The 22315-nt window shown below is 40.9% G+C and overlaps 2 protein-coding genes across 2 annotated transcripts in view; one reads left to right on the top strand and one right to left on the bottom strand.

Moving 5' to 3' along the window:
• The window catches only part of LOC135503502 (large ribosomal subunit protein uL10-like), a 36357-nt gene extending 15800 nt beyond the window's left edge, over nt 1-20557 (top strand). Inside the window, exons 4-8 of the mRNA XM_064797136.1 lie at nt 12815-13049; nt 16670-16778; nt 18598-18674; nt 19071-19211; nt 20171-20557. Of these exons, the coding sequence (XP_064653206.1) occupies nt 12815-13049; nt 16670-16778; nt 18598-18674; nt 19071-19211; nt 20171-20317 (709 nt within the window). The 3' untranslated portion in view covers nt 20318-20557. The remainder of the gene's footprint in view (nt 1-12814; nt 13050-16669; nt 16779-18597; nt 18675-19070; nt 19212-20170) is intronic.
• Nucleotides 8419-10003, bottom strand: LOC135503382 (uncharacterized). The gene is made up of 3 exons (XM_064796941.1): nt 9578-10003; nt 9071-9292; nt 8419-8673 (listed from the first exon to the last, which is right to left on the bottom strand). Exons 1-3 carry the CDS (start codon nt 10001-10003, stop codon nt 8419-8421), a joined length of 903 nt encoding a protein of 300 aa, XP_064653011.1.
• Nucleotides 20558-22315: the final 1758 nt, after the last annotated feature.

Genomic DNA, 22315 nt, shown 5'->3' with positions numbered 1-22315 from the left:
CAGCTTCTCCCACAAATAACGATTCACTTATTCCAACGTCAGTAACATGTGCACGCGGAAAACAATACGACTAACTCCACTTTTTAGCTCAGCTGACTAAGTCAGCCGAGCTTGTCAAATAAGTTGTTCAGTGGCGTCCGTCTGTCCATCCATCCATCCGTCCGTTAAACCCATGGTGCACATTTTGTAACCGTAAGACCTAGAGACTTCAATTTTGCATTTCTGGATACTTCTGGTCAAACTCTACTTTCAAAACAAAATTTGTCGCCATTCGACCTACTTCCTGCGAGCGAGAGTGCATGAAGGAAACTGACCTATATCGGCCTAGGAGCAGCAGAATTAGTCGAAATATGCTCTAATATTAAGATAAAATTCTTGAAAATCTTTTTTATTGAGAAAAAGTTCAAAATTTTAACAGGAGAGGGCGCTACCTGCCTTTTAATTATTTCTGCCGATTCAAATTCCCGCCCGATGACGTCAGCCATCAATGAAGTCTCCTATTTGCCAGTTCTCAAAACATGGCAGCTACACAAAGCAGCAGCTCCAGGAATAAATCACTGTTCACTTCAGCTTCGTAATCGATTGTACCCCCACTTTATTGTGTTTTGTGTGGTGTTCCTATTCAATCAACGATGTAAGGCCTTATTATGTTGGTTTTAATTGAGAAGGCGCATTATAAGCGGCGTACGAAATACCGAAGCGGAGACAAAATGGCGGCATGTTGTTTACGCCAAGTGCAATAATCTTGGAGCTCAATGACACTCAAGTACCCAATTTTCTGCTTAAAAAGTAGTCTGGTAGGCGATATTATCACTTGTTCGTTTCAGGTAGTCATAAGGTCTTTAGGGACTACTTTCAGAAATTAGTTCTTGAAAATTTGGCCACATTTCTGTGAAAACGATATCGGAAGTGCATGCTCTGTTCGCGATGACATCGCCGATGTATTTTGAAGTGGAGAATTCCCACAGTATGTGCAGTGAATCGGCATGATTCTGTTCGCCTATTAAGTTTTAGTTCTACGATTCTTTCATGAGTAAAAAGTAGACATTCTAAGCAATACAATGATGTCACTCCCATAAAAATTGATTGGAAATTGAGGGAGCTACGGCATTCTGTTCGGCAACTGGCAGCGCTGAAAAAATACATTGCATACTGTACAATACCAAATGGAACATTTTAAAAAGCGCTCATTGGACAACGTAGGGAATCACCAGAAATGACGTCATCATCAGCTTGTTTCCCCTGATAGATAAAAAAATGATTTACAATTTACATCAAAGTTTTCTATTTTGCGTATAGTCACATGTTATTTAACTGGCAAGGAGCCAAGCAGTTTTGAATATTCGCGGGAAAATACTTCGTACTTGTAAACGAGGCTATGACAATGAGTATCCTCATTCATGGCATAAACTTCATGTTTCGGTAAATATTTTCATACGATGATTTCACCCGAATTATGGTCAGGATTGAGGAATGAACAGTGGCATAATTATGTCAACCAAAAACATTGGTACCGTAGTGAACGCAAAATGATATCAAATACCATGGAGCGTGCCATTTTCATGCATAATCAACTAAACGCCGGGAAGATATTAATGATATTAACTCAGCTGAGCGCCAGGCCCTTGGGCCTCTTGTTGGTATGTACGCTGGGGGTGACTAGAGCGAGGTTCCTTTCGAAAACAGGCTCGTTCTGATTTTCAATATGGTCACCAGGGCAACGTGCTTGAAATCGGTTTCCGTCAATTTCGAGAACGGCTTGGAGGATGGAATCAATTTTTAGTGAGTGTAGGCCTAATGCAGTTTTGTAAGGGGAAGGTTCCTTTCGAAAATCAGCGCGATTCGAAATTCAATATGGCCGCCACGCTCACATCCTCAAAATAGGTTTCCACAAAGCCAACTTCACGATTATCTCACCTTCAACCTTAATAGGCTGAGGGGTTATGCTCGCTTTGCGATGCTATTTTTTACAATTGGGGGTAAAACAGACAGCTTAACTTGAGATAACATCAAAATTCTTTTGAACTTTGATTTAACGAATTAAGCGCGTCAAATTTGGATGGCGTCCATTTTCCAATATGGCTGCCATTTTCCAATATGGCCGCCGATCTCCAATACTGCCGCCAATTATCAATACAGGCCATTATCCATTGTGACAAGTCTGTCATGGAACATTTCATGGGCTTGGTGGTGGGCCTATTGGTAGAACTGAAGAAGGGCCTTTGATGATGGCGGAAATATTGGATGGCGGCCATTTTGAACAGCGGCCATATTGGATTATTAGTGGCCATATTGGGTCATTAGTCCTTTTTTACAAAACATGGCTTGTAGGGTATCAAAATTTCAGGAAAATTGTGTGGATCACTTATAGTTCATTACTTTTATCATTCAATAAACCAGCAGAGAACTGTAATGGATATAAGGAGTACCGGTATTATAAATCTTAATCTATTATCTTGATTCATGTCAGTGATTGGCCAACTTTGACATTATTTCAGCATATTGAGGATTCTGCGAAATTCAATGCAAACGCCATTCATAGTGCTGGTAATTGTTGAACTGAAAAGAGAACCAAAAGAATTTTTAGGTGTGCAAATATTGAACAACAAAGGGTTAACAATTTCAAGCTAATTACTCACGGTGGGGATGCAAGAAAGCAACGCTGAGAAACCAACCGCGCAGGCGCAGATCGCAAATTGAACAGCGCGGATAGTTGGGAATTCCCGTTAACAGGCTCTTCCGTCAGTGAATTCTACGCCAAACGACCGGCATTTTTGTGATATTTTGCCTGAATTTCAGCCCATAAAAACTTAGTTACCCTTATCATCAGGCTAATCAGAAAGTAAATTAACTTTTGTGAAGTCGGGAAGGTATTTGGACCTCATTCAGGTCGATATTAACACAGAGTTTGCCGATGAATCGAGTCGGGCTGGGTGACCGTTTCGATCGACGCCATTTTTAAATGTTTTGAAAATATTGTCAAGATGTCCCTAGAAAACCTCGCAATTTGTCGGTGTTCTGCTAATATTCATAAAAAGGCATGTTAGTCGACTAAATCTATACATATTCATGTTTCCTATTGTCTATGCCGAATTTTGATATACCAAGCAGGCGAACGTAGGTGACCGATTTCTTACCTTCCAAAACGATTTCTTGCAGTCGCCATTTTCAACCTCGTTTCCAGTGTAAGACCACACACATGGCGCCGCGTCAATCCTGTATATAGACTTTGGATTTGGACTTTTGTTCGCGAGGTTGATTATATGTTAATATTTCGGCAGGTTATATGGAAATTTTTAGGAATTCCCGGTCATAATGATATGACTCATGCGGGGATAGCCAATTAGCAACCGCTTCAATAATGAGGGGATTTCACCATGTGTGAAATGCCGTCGACCCGCTGAATAACATTCTGGATCGGTAAATAATCAATTGCCTTCACAAATACTGCCGAAATATTTGATCAACATCCACAAAATTAACAACACTAAGCAATAAATAACATATTCATTTATTTCAAATGGTTTTTTACGGACATCGAAACTGAAAAACAATGATTTGAAAACTCATCACAACAGCTAATCATGTAAACTTTCGCCGTCATCGGGAGCGCCGCTGAACTCCCTATAACTGTGGCATGTTTCTTAACTGCTAAAGCTATGAGCTTGAAATTTAGTACATGCGACTTCCCATGTCTTGTTACCTCCGATACTGAATTTCGGTCTGGTCTGATTCTTGACTTGGTTACCTAGGGGCCCGGAGTGGAAACCTGAAAAGTGTGTAAATCTCGACTTGGCCACCAGGAGGCCAAAACTAAAAAAGGGAAAAAATGCAATAATCGTGCTTATTAGTAGCTTTTTTTTATTATATTTTTGGCTCACCGTTCGGGGAGTCTATACAATACCGCTGTGTCCAACGTCCGTATCCTGGGCACGTTTCTTAACCGCTAGGGCTAGATGGCTAAAACTTGGTGTGATGGTATCTTTGGGCAATATGCCCAGAAAAATGTTTCTTTTTCACGGTATGACCTACTTTCTGGCCTCCAGGCGGCCATCTTGGAAATTGTTTTTTTGCCTTTTTGAAGCTAATGGTTGAACTTAGAGTGACAAAATTCTATCTAATAAGGTTGAATGACATATCACCCGGGTTTTTGATTAGACCTACTTTTCAAGGTCACAGAGGTCAAAGTTCACTAAATCACCAATTGGTGGCACGTTTCTTTTCTATTTGAGCTAGAAGGTTTCAAACTTGTGAGGACATATATCTAGGGACCCTCTATTCTACCCAAAAAAATTGTCCCACTCAGACTTCAAATATGCCCGCCAGGCGGCCATCTTGAAATTAAACAAAGTCCTATTACTCCGAAACTAATGATCGGATTGCAACCAAACTTCATGTTATTAATATTATGTATATATGTATTCTTATCAATATCCCAGGGCTTCGCACCCATACGTAATTAACGTATTTGGTACGCGTTGTGATGTCTGAATACGCAAGTACGTAATTGTAAGAATTTGTACGCATTTCATTTCATGAATAAAGTACGCAAATATTTTTCAAAATACGCATTGATGTTTGTTAAAATTGTACGTTATTTCATGTGCTTTGTACGTTTTCTTTAACAACCCCCAACGATTTCGAACCCCGCCCCGGTCCGCCGCCCCCGGTCCAACGAAAGCTTCCCGATTCCCGCCTGCCAGTTTCCGCCCTAGAAGAAGTTAGTAGTGGCGCCTATCAGCAGACAATCGAACCAATCCAGTCTCGCTCGCTGTACTCGAAAGGCTGTGTATCTGGTGGTTTGGTTTGCTTGAGGCGTTGCTTGAGACCTCTTATTTCAAGCCTTGGTGATTATTTTATTTCTTCCAACATTAAATTAAATTTAATGATTGGCTGCTGCTGGAACATTTTGAAAAGGCCACTCAGTGATTTTTTGGACTTTTATGTATACCTCAAAGCACTTAAATGTGCCTGTAAGATTTGAATTTTGTGTATGTGTGTGTCTGAAAAGTGAAAGTTGCAGTCAAAGCGCCAAGTGTGCATCCATTTAATGGAAGGTATTAGGTTGTATAGCTGTGTCGACAAATCAGCAATGTTTTAGTCTGAAAAACCATTCAAAAAGTGGGTTTCGTTCGCTCATTGTATTTTCTGTGTTCAATATTGCATTAAAATAATTGAAAATAGAGGTGTTTTTATGGATACTCATTTATTGCAAATAATACTCATTTCTTTCATTCAAAATATCAAAAATACTCAATTAAGAGGGAAAATACTCAATTCTGGGGGTCACAATACACACAAAAAAAATCTGGGGTGAGCAGCCCTGATATCCCTAATTTTCAGTCAAATCCAAAGACAAATATGGCCGCCAGGCCACCATCTTGAAAATCCAATAAAGCCCTATTACTCCCAAACTGTTGAACAGATGTCAACCAAACAATTTCCATGTGACATGTACACTCTTCAATAACCCTCAAATTTAGTCAAATTTATAACCAAAATGCTCTAGTTAGATGGTATTGGTTATTTTCTTTTGTGCCATTGAGCCAAGAAGAATAATATTATTCAATGGAATCAAAACAGGTGGAGGTGAAACTAGTCAGAAACTGTTCTCCCCATATCAACTGTCATGCATTACATTACCCGAGGTGAGCACATGGTCCCTGGACCATTTCATTATGGTACTCCAAGCAAGCATATATCACATATCCTACTGACTTTGGTTTGACCTATTTACTACATGTAGCATGTTTCTTATTAAATCTTAACCAGGACGGTGAGCACAATGGCCCATGGCCGTTTTATTTTTGGCTCACCATAGGGGAGTCTATACAACAGCGCAGTGTCTGTCGTCGTCGGTATCCTGTTTGAAAAACAGTGGCATGTTTCTTAACCGCTGAAACTATGAACTTAAAACTTTGTACACAGGACCCCCCCCAGCTCAGGTGACCTCTGACAATGAATTTCAGTTTGATCTGATTCTTGACTTTGCCACCAGGTGGCCAGAAGCAGAAACCTACAAGGTGTGGTATCTCTCTTATGGGGGAATATGAGTGACTCGTTTTCCATAAAAATTTCATGGTAGGTTCTCCTAGTAGCTTTACCCACCATAAAGTATTGAAAAATGTTGTTTTTATGGTTTCTTAGTCTAGCCAGTCAAGACACAGATCACAAAACTGGTTGAATTTTAAAATCTGTCAACAACTTTTGAAGATATCGGGGTTTCTGTGCCTGAGATCTGACGCCCTTTTCTAATCAATCAACTGGAAAACAATGAAAGGATTTTACGCAACCAATTATATACAACCAATTTTTTTAGTATAATCCACAATTATTGATCTTACTCTTATTTTAAACAGGTATGGGAACAATTATTTACACTTCTGTTGCAATTTTAAGAAGATTGGCAGCAATTTTGAAATTCAAGATGGCCGCCGCCCATTACCGAGGCAGAAATATTTATGAAACATAAACTATGGCGTGTAACATATCTACAGAAAGGTATGACTGAGTAGATGAGGAATATCGCATTAATTAAGTCATTTGTTCACATTTCAGAGTATTCACTAAAAGTGGAAAGAAACAAATTAAAACTAGTATTGGGCAATTCGCCTAACAGCAAATTGCAGACCATATCCCTGGTGAAAGTATTTTGTCATGTTGAGAAATTAGGTTTGCACCAGGATATAACCAGATAAATCAGAGGCAAATAACCCTGAATAACCAGCTGAATTAGGTTGTGACAGTAGGTGCATCATAAATACTAGAATTAGCGATGGTTCGGGGACTGCAACAACTCAGCATATGGATGGTGAGAATCCAGCAGACAACAAGCAAATGTAATCTGAATCTCAACATCCTTCGTATCTTTTGATGAGTTTTCTGGTCGAGTGAGGGAAACCAGTTGGCCATCTGATATGGCTGGTGGGGATGAAAGCTCCCAATGTTGGGACGACCAATAAATGACAGTTGAACATTGAATTCCTTTGAAGTGTAGGTTGTGACGAGTCAGGCCAGTTTGTGCATGATTACAACATAGGGGTAACTAGTTGCAACAATCCTTTTTTAGTGTAGATTGTGAGGGAATAGTCTTGATCTTTCAATTAATTCCTTTGGTATGGTGTGACAAACCAGTTCAGTAGATTGTAGTACATGTCCTGAGCAGATCCTTTGCTTAAGTGTGTGTGGGGGGGGGGGGGGGTAGTTTGAACATGCTGAACCCTGCCCTCTAGGCTATGTCTGTGAAGCATGCTTGGAGTTTGTCAAAAAAATTTGAACAGAAAAAGGTGAAAGTGACGTTTATGAAACAAAAGTTTATTGAAAAAATATATGTTTGTCATGTACAATATTATACAAACGATGTAGATGTATACTATTGGTAAAATAAAAATCAATGCAACTCAAGAAAGCCCTTCTTCAGGGAATGACCAGTTTTGGCTATAATACTAGTAAATGTATGTTAAAACGAAATTGCAGTTAAAGTGATGCACACAGTGTGCAAATTATACATAGTAAGAAACATAAGGATAGGGCAATGCTTCTATTGTCATTTCCAATTTGTGGAACAAAGCCCCTTTGAAGATGATGACCAGTGGCCACGAGTTAACGAAATTACAGTTGCAAATGGGTGTTCCCCTTTAAGAAATGCAAGGATACAATGTATGACCCAAAAATTAGTTTTAAACATACATCTAACTTGAAAAAAAGTTTGCAAATGGGAGTTCCCCATTAAATGCCAAGTGATTCCAACTTGTGGAATGAAGCCCCTTTGAGCATGATGACCAGTGGCCACGAGTTAACGAAATTACAGTTGCAAATGGGTGTTCCCCTTTAAGAAATGCAACGATACAATGTATGACCCAAAAATTAGTTTTAAACATACATCTAACTTGAAAAAAAGTTTGCAAATGGGAGTTCCCCATTAAATGCCAAGTGATTCCAACTTGTGGAATGAAGCCCCTTTGAGCATGATGACCAGTGGCCACGAGTTAACGAAATTACAGTTGCAAATGGGTGTTCCCCTTTAAGAAATGCAACGATACAATGTATGACCCAAAAATTAGTTTTAAACATACATCTAACTTGAAAAAAAGTTTGCAAATGGGAGTTCCCCATTAAATGCCAAGTGATTCCAACTTGTGGAACAAAGCCCCTTTGAGCATGATGACCAGTGGCCATGAGTTAACGAAATTACAGTTGCAAATGGGTGTTCCCCTTTAAGAAATGCAAGGATACAATGTATGACCCAAAAATTAGTTTTAAACATACATCTTGAAAACAAGTTTGCAAATGGGAGTTCCCCATTAAATGCCAAGTGACACAAGAATGTAAGAACATAAGATAGGGGTAATGTTCCCATCGACATATCCAACTTGTGGAAAAAGCCGGCTTAGAGCATGTTGACCGGTGGCCATGAGTTTATACATAAGCAATAACATTGTTGGCATTGTCGACTCGTATATTCAACAAGAGTGGGAGAGCCTCTTGTATGTCATCAAAGGTCTCCAGTTGAACGCCATGCGAGATGTTGACGTGGTTCACCAACGAGGCCAGGTCCGTATCAAACTCGTCAGAATCATCCTCATCAGAGAGTAGTGTAATGATGTCATTGAATTCGTTGTCACAAATCGCTATGATATTGGCTTTGATGACCCGCTGCGGTGGTTCTGATTGCTGAAGTGGAAATGTAGGGTTATTGAATTGGATTACTTGTTGTAAAGGTAATATATGTGGCACAAAGTTTAGGACACAAGGTTTTTCAAGATCTGAAGAAGTCATATTTTGGGGTGTTACATGTTGTAGATAGTTCCGAGGTACTCAAGCATGGTCTTAGTGTGAAAAAGCCAACTTGACATGATTATTGGAGAGGTATTTTGTGAAGCAGTGTTTTTGCCACCCCTTTCTTCCTGGGATGTTTGGAGAAATAATGGCATCACCTAAATTACCATTCAATGTGCTTTCTGCAGATATCTTAACTTAGTTGATATGCAAAGTTTACATCATTTAGTGCTGGTGTAAATCTTCATTTGATTAGTGCTTTCATAACAAACTGAAGGTGGTTGGCACTTACCCTGATTGAACTTGAGTCGGTGGTGTTGAGGGACGGTGAATTTTGGAATGTTGACACATACATGTTGGTTATTTCAACATAATCGCCAGGTGCGATGTTGGCAGCAGCGGCCTCTCGCCAGAGGGAACAACGAACCTGTCCTGTAGCATCCTTGAGTTCGATGTCTTTAATTGGTATCTTATCTGGCGACTTTGGTGTCACTATCTCTCGAATAGCGTTTGCCTGCAAGTAAGACACAATATGATGTAGGTTGAGTGCAATACAGTGATGATTGAGTAGTTTTTGCTGTGTTGAAAATTAAAAGCATCATTCATTATTCTATTCCATTTTTCAGATTTTAGGAGGATTGTTAGTCGACTTGGAAGTGTATGGTAGTGTGGTCAATTTGGTTAATTGAAACTAGTGTGATCATGTTGTTGGCTGAATGGGTTCACCAGGGAGGCAAGTGTGCTCATGTCAAGTTTACCGAAGGAATTAACGAAATAGATGAAATATTATGTGACATACCTGGATGACTTTGCCGCTAATTGAGACTTTGCTTTTGGATGGCGAGGCCCTGGCCGTTGCGATGTTTATGAGTGGCTGTTCTGGAGGATTGATAAGTTCAAGGCCATCTTGTTTTATCTGCTGAGGCAGGTTGACATGTTTGGTTTTGAAGAACTTGGTTGCGTTGTTTGAAGTGAGATGAGTTCCTTTGGATGCATAGTTCTTAATGAGGAGTGTTTGATCAGTCTGGAATTTTACTGCATGTTCGGCTGAGTAAATGTTGATCTTCGTAGCCATAGTTTGGTCTCCAACTGCAGCACTCCACATACAGACTGTCTTTCCATCTTTGTCAGTGAACGTTTTCTTTGAACTGACTGCGATGACCGTCACTTTGATTGGCTCCTGTATATTGCGCTGAGAGGTTTTCAGAACTTTGGTTAAAGTCATGATGACTGATGTTTGATGGCGTTCTGAAAATAGAAAGGAGATAAGATTATGGATAATGGGAGTTAAGATTATGGATAATGGGATGACGCAAGTGGCATTGAATAGTTTGGTTTTGTTAGGCATTGAGCTGTAGGAAGTTTAGGTTGCATGCCGTTTGTGGCATGGCAATACATCACGTTACAAACATGGCTTATGTTTGAGCAGGCATGTTTGAGCAATGTTGAAGGTGTCTATATTAGGCAATATACTGGGTCATGGTAGCTGTAATATGTTGACAATACGCCATTGGGTGTGATTTGCTGGTGGACTTCACCGTTGATTGAGGGGGCATGCTTAACATATATATGGTCAATGAGGGTACCACCAGTTGTTGTAGGCTGTGATATGAGTTGACGATACTGGTGATTGGCAAATTGGTTGTTAATTGGAATTCCTGATTTCAAGAGGTCTTCGTTGAAGTCGCCATTAACCCTTAAAGCGCCGAATTAACAAAATCATATTACCCCTGAGCGCCGAATTAACCGAGCATTTTTGAAAATGATTAATAACAACGTTATTTTTGTTACAAACACCATGGAATGTACTGATGATTTTATACAAATGGTAATTCCCGTCGATTTTTGTGACATTTCCCGCCAAAATTTACTAATTAGGGGTTAATTAGTGCAAATACCCATAATCAACAAAAATATGGCCAGAACATACCTCCATCAGCTTTTTATACCTCCCTTGGTATTTTAATATGAAGTCTGGGTCTAAATACATCGTTTCCATCCGATTCCTGGTCGAAGCATCCGTCTAATTAGTCGTAGCAGCGCTAATTACTCCTGATGACGTCATTCCTGCGAAAATGGGGCTTCAAGTTTTTGATAAAATACTCAAAAGCTTGTATAGAAACTTGAAATTTGTTCGATGCCATTTTGTGCTAAGCATCACTGTCGAAGTACCAAAGAGCGTACATGCACACTCACTGCCATCTCTTAGCAGACAGGTGGAACTAAATGTCTGCTGTCGACGATCGTCGCCTCTGGCGCTTTCCCCCTTATGTCGACGATCGTCGCCTCTGGCGGTTTAAGGGTTAATGATAATTTGTTTGTATTCTTGTTGATTGATGTTATGGAGCAAAGTGTTTAGTGATGGTGAAAACTGTGCAATAGTTTGAGACAGGGGGCGATAAATGACGACCACTAGGACCTGCCGATTTGGGACTTCAATTGCCAAGTATTCCATATTGTCAGTGTGGAGGTTAACGGTGTTGTGGGGAATTGTGTCACGTACATAAATGGCAACGCCACCTCCTTTTTGGCAATGGAAAGGTGAGGAATTTAGGTATGATGCACTGCGACTTCGATGCAGGAAAGTGAAATTTGTTCTTTTCAAGTTGATACTTGGAGTTGTTGGTAGCCAAGTTTCGGTCAAGCATAATATATCACATGACATATCTTGGTTGTTCTGGAGATCTGGGAAGTGCGTTGAAAGTCCTTGGATATTGTGGTGTATGATTTTGAGTAAGTGCTCTTTGGTGTTTGATATGTGGCCAGTATTGTCTTCTTCGAAGAGAGGCATTTTGTCTAAGTTGATTGATACATCCTTTTGGCAGTACAAAGCAGATGGATTGTAGTCTAGCAAGTATAAACCTTGTAGTGAGGTGACACGACTGAGAGCAACGTATGCTTGGCCTGGTGCAAAAATTTTCTGAAGGGAAATAACAGCCTCAGTTAGGGTCATGCCTTGGGTTTTGTGGACGGTACAGGCCCAAGCAAGAGAGAGAGGGTATTGAGTGCGTGTGATGTTGGTGCCAAGTATGTTAGTTTGGATTGGCTCAATGAAGACAGAAGTGAGTAAATGTGGTTGTTTGTACTTTGATGTGTGCATAGCCTGTTTCCCAATATTCGAGTTGTTGAATTTAACAGCTATAGCTCTTGGTAGTTGTGTGTCATGCCCAGTGTTTTGGATTATGGCTGTTATAGTTTGAGTAAAACTATGGCACGTTTCTTAACAGCTAAAGCTACGAATTTGGAATTTGGTACTCATGACTCCCTACATCATATAACCTCTGACACCAAATTTCGGTCTCATCTTATTCTCATCTTGGCCACCAAGGGGCCAAAACTAAAAAAGGTAAAAAGTGCAATATCTCGCTTAATAGTGACGTGTTTTCAATGATATTTTTATGGTAGGTACTCAGAGCAAGGATACATCACGTATCCTACGGCCTTTTGATTTGACCTAATTTTCAAGGTCACAGAGGTCAAATGATGTGAATTTGCCGTTTGAGTGTAACTATGCCTATGGCATGTTTCTTAACCTCGGACACCGAATTTAGATATGAATATGATCTGATTCTTGACTTGGCCACCAGGAGGCCAAATCTAAAAAAGTTGACTTGTTTTTGATGATATTTTTATGGTAGGTACTCCAAAGAATTATACATCACATGTCGTACCGTCATTGGTTTGACCTATATATATACTCTCCATGTAGCTTGTTTCTTAACCAGGATGAATTCCTTAACCACCAAATATCTATGCGGTGAGCACAATGGCCCCTGGCATTTTCATTTCCAGAGATACAGTTCCTGTGGAGAAGAGTTGGGCCCTATTTCCAATTCTGTTTCAACAAGCAAAATAGAAAGGCACTTGTACCACTAAATCTTCATGGGGCACAGTTTAAATTTGGGTGATGCTGGAAATTGAGGGTCAAATGTTCACAGATTCATGGATTGTCTCTAGTTGAAGTGCGGTATGGTAGCCTTGACTGTTGTTGTGTTTGAAAGTTTGTCTGTAACTAGAAGTGTCAATATCATTGCAGATTGTTGCCCCATCTCAAGGGTAATGTCGGATTTGTGTTCACCAAATGTGAGCTTACCGAAACCCGTGACAAGGTCCTCGGTCATCGCGTCGCCGCCCCGGCCAGAGCAGGAGCCCTTGCCCCCCTTGATGTCACCGTCCCCAGGCAGAACACTGGTCTTGGTCCAGAGAAGACCTCTTTCTTCCAGGCCCTAAACATTCAGACCAAGATTACCAAAGGAACTGTGGAGATTATGGTGGGTATTTTTTAATTTTCTTGTTGGCTAATTGAACTGTTTACCAACACCACGCTATGGAAATCTGTTCACAGAGTATGATGATACTCAAACCAAATAATGAAAAGCAATACCACGCACTGGTGAGATAACATTTCCGTATAATGAAAGTGGGAGGACAGCAATCAGTGGGTGGTTGTCTTGAGCTTGTGGAATTTCTGTTACAAAGGGCAAATTCGTCCAAAGATTGAACACACAAATCATGAAATATACAGGGTGGTCCAGAAAAAACGCTACCGGATACTTCCACTACCAGGGGGTTAACACCAATGATACTAGTGGGTGGGGAATCTTTCTAGAAAAAGAATGATACCAAGATCAACCGATTTTGTTGAGTAGTTTCTGTTGTAGAGACGTTTTTGTGAAGCAAGGTGGGAATTCCTTGGCCAGGTTCAATACAGAAAAACCGAACGCTTCTGTTGTAAGTTAGTAACATCCAGTGTTCTCGCCAGGCCATTTAAACAGGGAGCCTTTAAATTTGAGCAGTGAAAATGCGCCCCGTCTAAAATTAGCCCGCCCTGTTAAATTTGCAGCCGCCCTCTTCAAATTCACCTCCGCCATGCTTAAATCCAAGCCAATAGTTACACAAACACAGCCGTAAATATCGCATATAAACATTCCGCCGTCACTCAACGATCATTATCCCACCGCAACACGACTGCCAGCCATCTCAATACAGAAAAACCGAACGCTTCTGTTGTAAGTTAGTAACATCCAGTGTTCTCGCCAGGCCATTTAAACAGGGCGCCTTTAAATTTGAGCAGTGAAAATGCGCCCCGTCTAAAATTAGCCCGCCCTGTTAAATTTGCAGCCGCCCTCTTCAAATTCACCTTTGAGAGACCATGATATTTCCACTGTTTTCAGCCAAATATCAAAACACGCCCCTTATTGTCAAATTACCAAATATCAAAATTTATTTTTTCATCAAAAAATTTATTTTTATCTGTAGACTTGCCATACCAAATATCTTTCCAATACCTCTCCAAATAAGCACTTGACAGTTGAAAACACACTCGCGTCTAATTGATAGGTCTGGAACCTCCAACCTATAAATATTCTATGGTGGTCTTGTCTCTCTTCACTTCACTTAATTGGGGGTGGGGGGAGGGAAGGTCACTCTTCAACATGTAGATATTGATGTGTTCGGGTCAATTGCCGACATACTAGTACTTCCATTTTCAAGGGGTTATAAAGGCGAGGGGGGGGGGCTTTTCATCATTTCAATTATGAATATTTGTAAGTGAAGAACCCAAGAGTCTTGGTCTGTTTTTTTACATCTTGGTACAACCAAGCGCTGCCCTACAGGGTATCTTCATTGTGGAGCTTGGCTTTACAAATGGTCATTACAGGGTCGTGATCAAGAAAGAAAACAAATTATTAGTATGATCTATCTCAAGTTTATTATTTGGTCCAATGCTCAGTCTACACACAGGTCCATGACACAATGTCTTGTTCATATGATATGCCTAACAGCATCGACGTAACCCATGATGTCTCGTTGGCGGGTTTCAAGCTGCATTTTAAGCCTCTGGAGCCTCTGATCAAGACGGATATATGTCAGTCTCCTTGGATTAGGACGGCCACCAGCTTCTAGCCTGTGAAGTTCGGAGCGCTGATAAAGTTCCTCCTTCTTCAGAAATTGCAAAAGTTCAAAAAGATTTGGGTGGGCCTTGCCTACATATTGGTTCAGTTTGTGATGCCACCCCTCAACAGCGTTGTTTGTTCTCGCCTCGTCTAGGCGATCATATTGGTTCCAAATATTCCGGCTGTACCTTGCGTCAGCGTTCATCCAGTTCCTATTGACGTAATCGCGGAATTCGTTCGCTTGTGGAATGTTCGGGGCATTGTTCATTGTTTCATTCCATACATCATTGACTCGGTCAATTGGAACAAGTGGGAGGGTTGCAGTCCTTCGAATCCATTTCTTCGTTTAATCGGTGATGCAGCAGTTCAGAACAATCTCGACTTCGATCCGCAAACAGTCATGGTTGATTACGAGATGGGAGCTATTCGAGCAGTTGAATTACCCGGTACAGCAGTAGGGCCTACTACCATTACTATCCACGTGTTCCGGCAGACGACGGTCGGCCAATAACAATCACCCGTAGCCTTGGCAACGAGGTCAAGGGAGAGGACAAAAGCGCACCTGTACGATCGGCTAGCGGGAGAGCGGGGCGGTTGTTTTTAATTATGTCAAAAGAGTGCTTGCAGGTGTGCCGCAGGTGGATGATAATAGCTGTCGGCGTAAAATCAGCAGTCTCTTTCAATTGATACACAGGGTACAACAGGATCAAACGAGAAGAAGGCCTCTACAAATTTTTAATAATGTAAACATTGTACATGTATAGAAGCGTCGATCATCATCCAGTCATCATGAAGAAGCACAGGGCTTGCGCAGTTGGTTACTGCGCATCCACGGGCTGCGGGATGCGCAGTTGGCTACTGCGCATCTATATTTGGTGCTGCTATCTGGTTACAAAATAGGCCTACCATGTGCTTTGACGATGTGCAAGCGAGCAAGCGGGGAGGGCAAGGCCAAGGGGGATCAAAAACATTTTTTGGAACCAGTGAATTTTTTATTCGTACAACTTCACTTTTTTATCGTATAAACTGTCTTCAGGTGGTTATTTTATGTTGAGTGCCCGTACAAACACAACTTTTTATCTCTCCGTATAATATAGTGTACCCGACCGTACAGCGGTGCACAAACATCGGAAAACGTACAAGTAAACAGCCCTGCGCATGTAACGGTTTGAATACTAGTATTTACCATGGATACCCCGCCATGCGTCCCTCCCGCCGACCAATGTGATGCCGCAAATTGCCGTGAAGCAAAATGTTTTGCCTACGATACTAACGCTGCAATGTCGCCTGAAATTGCACCTCAGAGCATCTAGGTTCAAAATTTTTCTGGGGGAGGGCCCCCGGACCCTCCACCAAAAATGCGCCGCATACAGGAGCTGGCCAACTGCGCCCCGTTTCATTGAAATCCTGGCGAGAACACCGACATCTCAGTGGAGTGCTGAGGCCTGGTCATGCTAACACGACCTTTTCTCAGTTGCAAATGGTCATTAGGAACCTTGTTGACATTATCTCATATCAGTTTTATTACCTAACATTTAATCCACCTACTTACTAAGTTCAATTTACCAGCACAGTTCCATTTTTCTTATGCGCAAATGAAGCCTGTCTGTGTTTCACAAACTAGGCTCAAAAACAAAAACTACTTAGCCAAATCGGGTGGTCTAAGTATCATTCCTCTCCTAGAAAGATTCCCCATCCACTGGTATCGATGGTACTGGAAGTATCAGTTTGCATTTTTTCTCTACAACCCTGTATAATGTAGCCATTGTAGGGGTCCATCTGTAATAGGTAGGTTTCCAATTTCAACATCAAAATTTGTAAGTAGTAAGTAGTCTTCAGAACCTGTTACTCGATGGCGTGAACTTCAAATCATGCGCCTAGCTACATGTAGTGTCACTTCCAGACAGCACTTGGGTAAGTTTTACATTCTCTCGAAAAAAGGTTTTGGTATTGATATAAACCGAAGAAGTTCTCTCAGACAACAATATCTTTTTCAGAATGATGTCAAGCTTGTGATAGCTGGTGAAAGGGTTGGAGCTTCTGAGGCTACTCTTCTCAACATGTTGAACATTTCACCCTTCTCGTATGGTCTCATCGTTGAACAAGGTAAACATTTCTGAATTGAAATATAGCCGTGTTCACACATAAAACGGTTTAAAACCATTTTCCGTAGACTGCCCTGGGCTGGGCTCCAGTGCGAATGTGCTATGGCAATACACAGAGGAGTACATAGAGGCATGAATAGAACAAACCTTGATCTCAACCGGTACCACGGTTACTAAAAGCAGTTACACCTGCTTACGGTGTATACATTGTATGCTATTTTGTGGTCTGTCTGCTCAAACTGAGTAACGGTACGAGTTTGTGTACATTAATGCATGGTGTCTATACAGCGATGATTTACAATGTATCCACATAGTGTATGTTGTACATCGATTTTGCCGATTTTATAGTCCTCATTTAACACAAGCAAACTCTCCCTAAAGTTTTCAAAAGTTTTGAATGATATTTAATCTGTTCTAAACAACATATAATGACTGTTTCTAATGTCTGTGACAACTTAATCAACGAGTTTGAGTGATTTTCAAAACATTTCTTTTGGCATAAATTATGACATCTTGGTTGCTGAAAAGTCTCGGTGGCAGGAAATTTGAACCTCTTACACACAGCAATGATGGATTTTGCTTTGGAAGAAGAAGGGGTATTATTTCGTCAATGCTATAAAAATTGCTGTCAATTGTAGACAGTTGCTTATCAATTTCCAAAACTTGTCCATTTCGGACTTTGATTAGCAAAATTGCTACTCGTTGAAAAAATTCGTTTCAGGCCTAGATGTCCCAAAATGTTCACATTTCAACAGTAAGGGGTTTACGCATGGCCTGACACACCCGCGCCTCACTGTGGCGGAGAATCCAGAGTCTGGCAAGACTCAACTGACAATTCTAGTTTTGGTTGAATTTTTGGGAGGTTTAGGGTATATGATAAAACAGTAATACCTTCACCAACTCTACGAATCTGTCCGGGTGCCAACTTCCTTGTCCAGGTGCTAAAGTAGAAAAATGATCCTTTCCGGGTGGTGCGCCTTGACAAAAAGCATAGTGCAGAGCCCTGCATGGTCCTTTATTTCATGCCCAACTCTCTTTCTAGCTTCGCTTGCAATTTTTAATTACCAGCGAAGCTTATCACATACCGTCTTTTCTTCGATATAACCAATAGTGCCTGACTACTTTGAGAAATCATGTAAAATTTGATTCACTGTACACTGTACAATACATAGATATACAGGGTGTATGAATACATACATTGCTTTTTCACATGAAAATATCGCTGCCGAACAACGAACCAGGCTGAGGAATTAATGCGAGCATAGTTCCCAAATAATTGAGTTGTCGCATAGAGCTGTCGGTGTAATTTTATCTCGGGGGGGGGGGGGGTTTGTAAATATTCTGCACTAATTGTAGGATGCTTTTTAGCCGTGATACTATCTGTAATTTTGGTGTGGTTAGGAAAATTTTAACGTCAACAATCCAATGCCGCCTCCAGAAATTTCCGAACCAAGACAACGATGACATCAATTGGTCATGTGATCTTCTGTCAAAATGGCGTATCTTTAAATTCCTAGAAATATTCTAAATTCATCACTTTATTGACAGAATATGTTGTTCAAAGCCAGTTACTTCGATTATTATTAGTTTAGGAACGTAACCAGTGTGTTGTCATATCTTTATTTAGCGATATTTGTCTGCATTTTGACAGCTTTGATCTCCGCCACCCCCAAGCGAAGCTCCCACTCCCAGGCCGACAGGCCTCTAGTTGTACCAGCATTCAAGGATAAACATGCACTGTGAAGGGATGCATTATTCTGCGCTGAGCATGAGACTTGTTCACTTAAATTCCAATGAATAAATTCCTCTTTATCTTGCAGTCTATGACTCTGGCACTGTCTTCAGCCCTGCTGTTCTTGACATCACGGATGAGGATCTGCGTGTTAAATTTATGGAGGTAAGGCTCATATAAAACCCTGATCCTGAGAGTGACTTAGGCTCAACATGCTTGGGTACTCAAATGTTACCAGGGCTACTGGTAAACCCAGAAAATATTTGAGGGTGTTTTTATTTTGCTGTATTTGCAGTCGGCCAAATTTGTCCATTATGTTGTGCATTATGGCTGCTACAGTAAAATATACACAGCAAGTTTTTTTAAGGCAAAGGGTAGACAACCGCAAATAAAACCTGTCACAATAATTTGAACTTCAGTTAAATACAGTAAATTGTAAATACTGACTCTGGTGCTCATCCATCCATTCACTCCTTGTCTTTGTTGCCCCTTGTAATGTTAGCACAATTATCCCAGGACTTTTCATTCGTTTTACTAAATCGTTGTTCTCCATCTTTTCAGGGTGTATCAAACGTAGCAGCCGTTTCCTTGGTAATTGGATACCCAACAACCTGCTCTGCACCTCACTCCATTGTCAATGGATTCAAGAACCTGTTGGCCATCTCCGTTGAGACTGATTATACATTCAAGGAGGCTGAAATGGTAAGTTCCCAACTTGACAGCTACAGTAAACCGTGAAACAGTGCCCCAAGATTTATGGGCTGGATGAATGTGCTATTTCTTGCATCAACAATAGATTCCACAGGGCAGATCATGAGGAACATGACAAGCAAACCAAACCCCACGATTTTTCTTGCAGATTTGCGCCAATCTCTGGATTAACTTATGGCTGAAAAAGTCCTCAACATTTCCATGGTGACAAAAAATCAACTGGGGCTTTGTCTAGATTCAAATCCATTCAGAATACAGCTTAGATACAAAAGAAAATTGCATTATAGTAAATTTATACACTTGTCAAAATGTGTGAATTTTGGCAATTTTTTTACTAAAATCCCCCCAAAATCCAACTTGCTGTTTTTAATGTGTGTTTTTTTGTTCTGAAATATGCACAACAACCATGGCAATCAATATCATGCATGTTTTTGACCACTAACCTAATGGTAATTGCCCTATTGGAGGTTTTGGGCCCAATTATTGATATGGTTCTGTAATATATTTATTATACTGTTATTTTGAATGGGCATGAGCCTCATCGGCACTAACACGTGCCCCATTTGACCGTTACTCATCAACGATGGCATAGGCTAAATGCAATAAAAACAAACATGAAATCGAAGATACATTTACTTCACTAAAATGGTGATACACGTGTTGGCAACAGTGCCCCCAACATGCTTGACCAAATTCACGGAACGGTCGGTATAGCCATCTATTGGTAAAAAATGGAACTCGTAGTGGAAGCAGCCGATCATGATACAACCATAGAAGTGTGCTGGCAGAAACGGAGTATCAATGATAAAACAGAATAAAATGACTGCAATTGCGGGCACTAAAAGTACCGAAATGTTAGAATAAGTGACCACAATTGCGGTCACTAAATGTATTCAAGAAGTTAAACTGACAGATTTCACATTGTTTTAACTGATGCCTTCTCCTTTCAGACAAAGGAGTACCTTGCGGATCCATCGAAGTTTGCAGTGGCTGCTGCCCCGACAGCAGCAGCTGGAGATGCACCAAAGGAGGAGGAGAAGAAAGAAGAAAGCGAGGAGGAGTCTGATGATGACATGGGCTTTGGTCTCTTCGATTAAAATCGCAATCTTTAAACTGGTGTCCAGATAACCTTAAGGGTGTAGAATAATTGGCCTTTAAAATACTCTTCTATTAGTTAGGTATAGTTGGTATTTGACTACAGATAACATTTCTCAACCTTTACCAATGATCACTGATGTTGTTGGATTTCCAGGATAAGATTGTAAATTCATAACCTGTCTATGCCCACCCATGGCATTAAGGATAATGTATGAAATAAAGAAAATGATCAAATATAACATGGCTTGGGTTTTTTTCCTGGGAAAAAACTACCCCAAGGGTTTTGCAAATTCAATGGATTAAAGCTGAACTGCATGCACAAAATCAGAGCACCCCACGCGGCAATAGAAAGACCCTTCTGAATACGGCCTGAAACATAATAGACCTCTACTGCTTCGATGCGCTTTGATTTCACAAACCAGCAAGCCACAGGAAAACGAACGTTCTAATATTCACGTACAGCAAAGAAAAATGACTTTCCTGCAGTTGCCCACTGGAAGCCACTCAACGTAAGATTACACACAAATGCGACAGTCATTACAAACAGCGCAATGGCCTAGAGGATAAGAGTGTTGGCAAATAAAACCAGAGGTCTCGAGTTCGAATCCCGATGAGAGGACCTTTTTTCCTCCAGAATTTTCTGTGAAGGTCCGCATCGTCCCACGGTTTGGTTTGTGATAAAAGCACATCGAAGCATTGGAGGTCAATCATCTTTCAAGCCGTATTCAGAAGGGCCTTTTGGTCGTCTGAACTTCTTACTATTGCCGCATGCGGTGCATGCAGTTCAGTTTTATAAGTTGACATTTATCAGGTTTTATAACTCCGATACACATGTTGAGTGATGTGATATACCTCGCAACAATCCGAATGAATCAGAGCTTCGATGCGCTTTGATTTCACAATCCAGCAAGCCACAGGAAAACGAACGCTCTAATATTCATGTACACAGCAAAGAAAAATGACTTTCCTGCAGTTGCCCACTGGAAGCCACTCAAAGTAAGATTACACACAAATGCGACAGTCATTACAAGCAGCGCAGTGGCCTGGAGGATAAGAGTGTTGGCAAATAAAACCAGAGGTCTCGAGTTCGAGTCCCGATGAGAGGACCTTTTTATTTTTTTCCTCCAGAATTCTCTGTGAAGGTCCGCATCGTCCCAGGGCTTGGTTTGTGAAATTAAAGCACATCGAAACATTGGAGGTCTATCATGTTTCATGCCGTATTCAGAAGGGCCTTTCGGTCGTCTGAACTTCTTACTATTGCCGCATGCGGTGCATGCAGTTCAGTTTTAAGTTGACATTTATCAGGTTTTATCTCCGATACACATGTTGAGTGATATGATATACCTCGCAACGATCCGAATGAACCAGAGCTTCGATGCGCTTTGATTTCACAATCCAGCAAGCCACAGGAAAACGAACGCTCTAATATTCACGTACACAGCAAAGAAAAATGACTTTCCTGCAGTTGCCCACTGGAAGCCACTCAACGTAAGATTACACACAAATGCGACAGTCGCTACAAGCAGCGCAATGGCCTAGAGGATAAGAGTGTTAGCAAATAAAACCAGAGGTCTCGAGTTCGAGTCCCGATGAGAGGATCTTTTTTCCTCCAGAATTTTCTGTGAAGGTCCGCATCGTCCCACGGCTTGGTTTGTGATAAAAGCACATCGAAGCATTCGAGGTCAATCATCTTTCATGCCGTATTCAGAAGGGCCTTTCGGTCGTCTGAACTTCTTACTATTGCCGCATGCGGTGCATGCAGTTCAGTTTTAAGTTGACATTTATCAGGTTTTATAACTCCGATACACATGTTGAGTGATGTGATATACCTCGCAACAATCCGAATGAACCAGAGCTTCGATGCGCTTTGATTTCACAAGTAATATTCACGTACAGCAAAGAAAAAATGACTTCCCTGCAGTTGCCCACTGGAAGCCACTCAAAGTAAGATTACACACAAATGCGACAGTCATTACAAGCAGCGCAGTGGCCTAGAG

Source organism: Lineus longissimus, chromosome 19 (genome assembly GCF_910592395.1).
Source record: "Lineus longissimus chromosome 19, tnLinLong1.2, whole genome shotgun sequence".
Classification (NCBI taxonomy): Eukaryota; Metazoa; Nemertea; class Pilidiophora; order Heteronemertea; family Lineidae; genus Lineus; species Lineus longissimus.
Note: the sequence above shows the minus strand (reverse complement) of the source record. Positions and strands in the feature narration are given on the sequence as shown.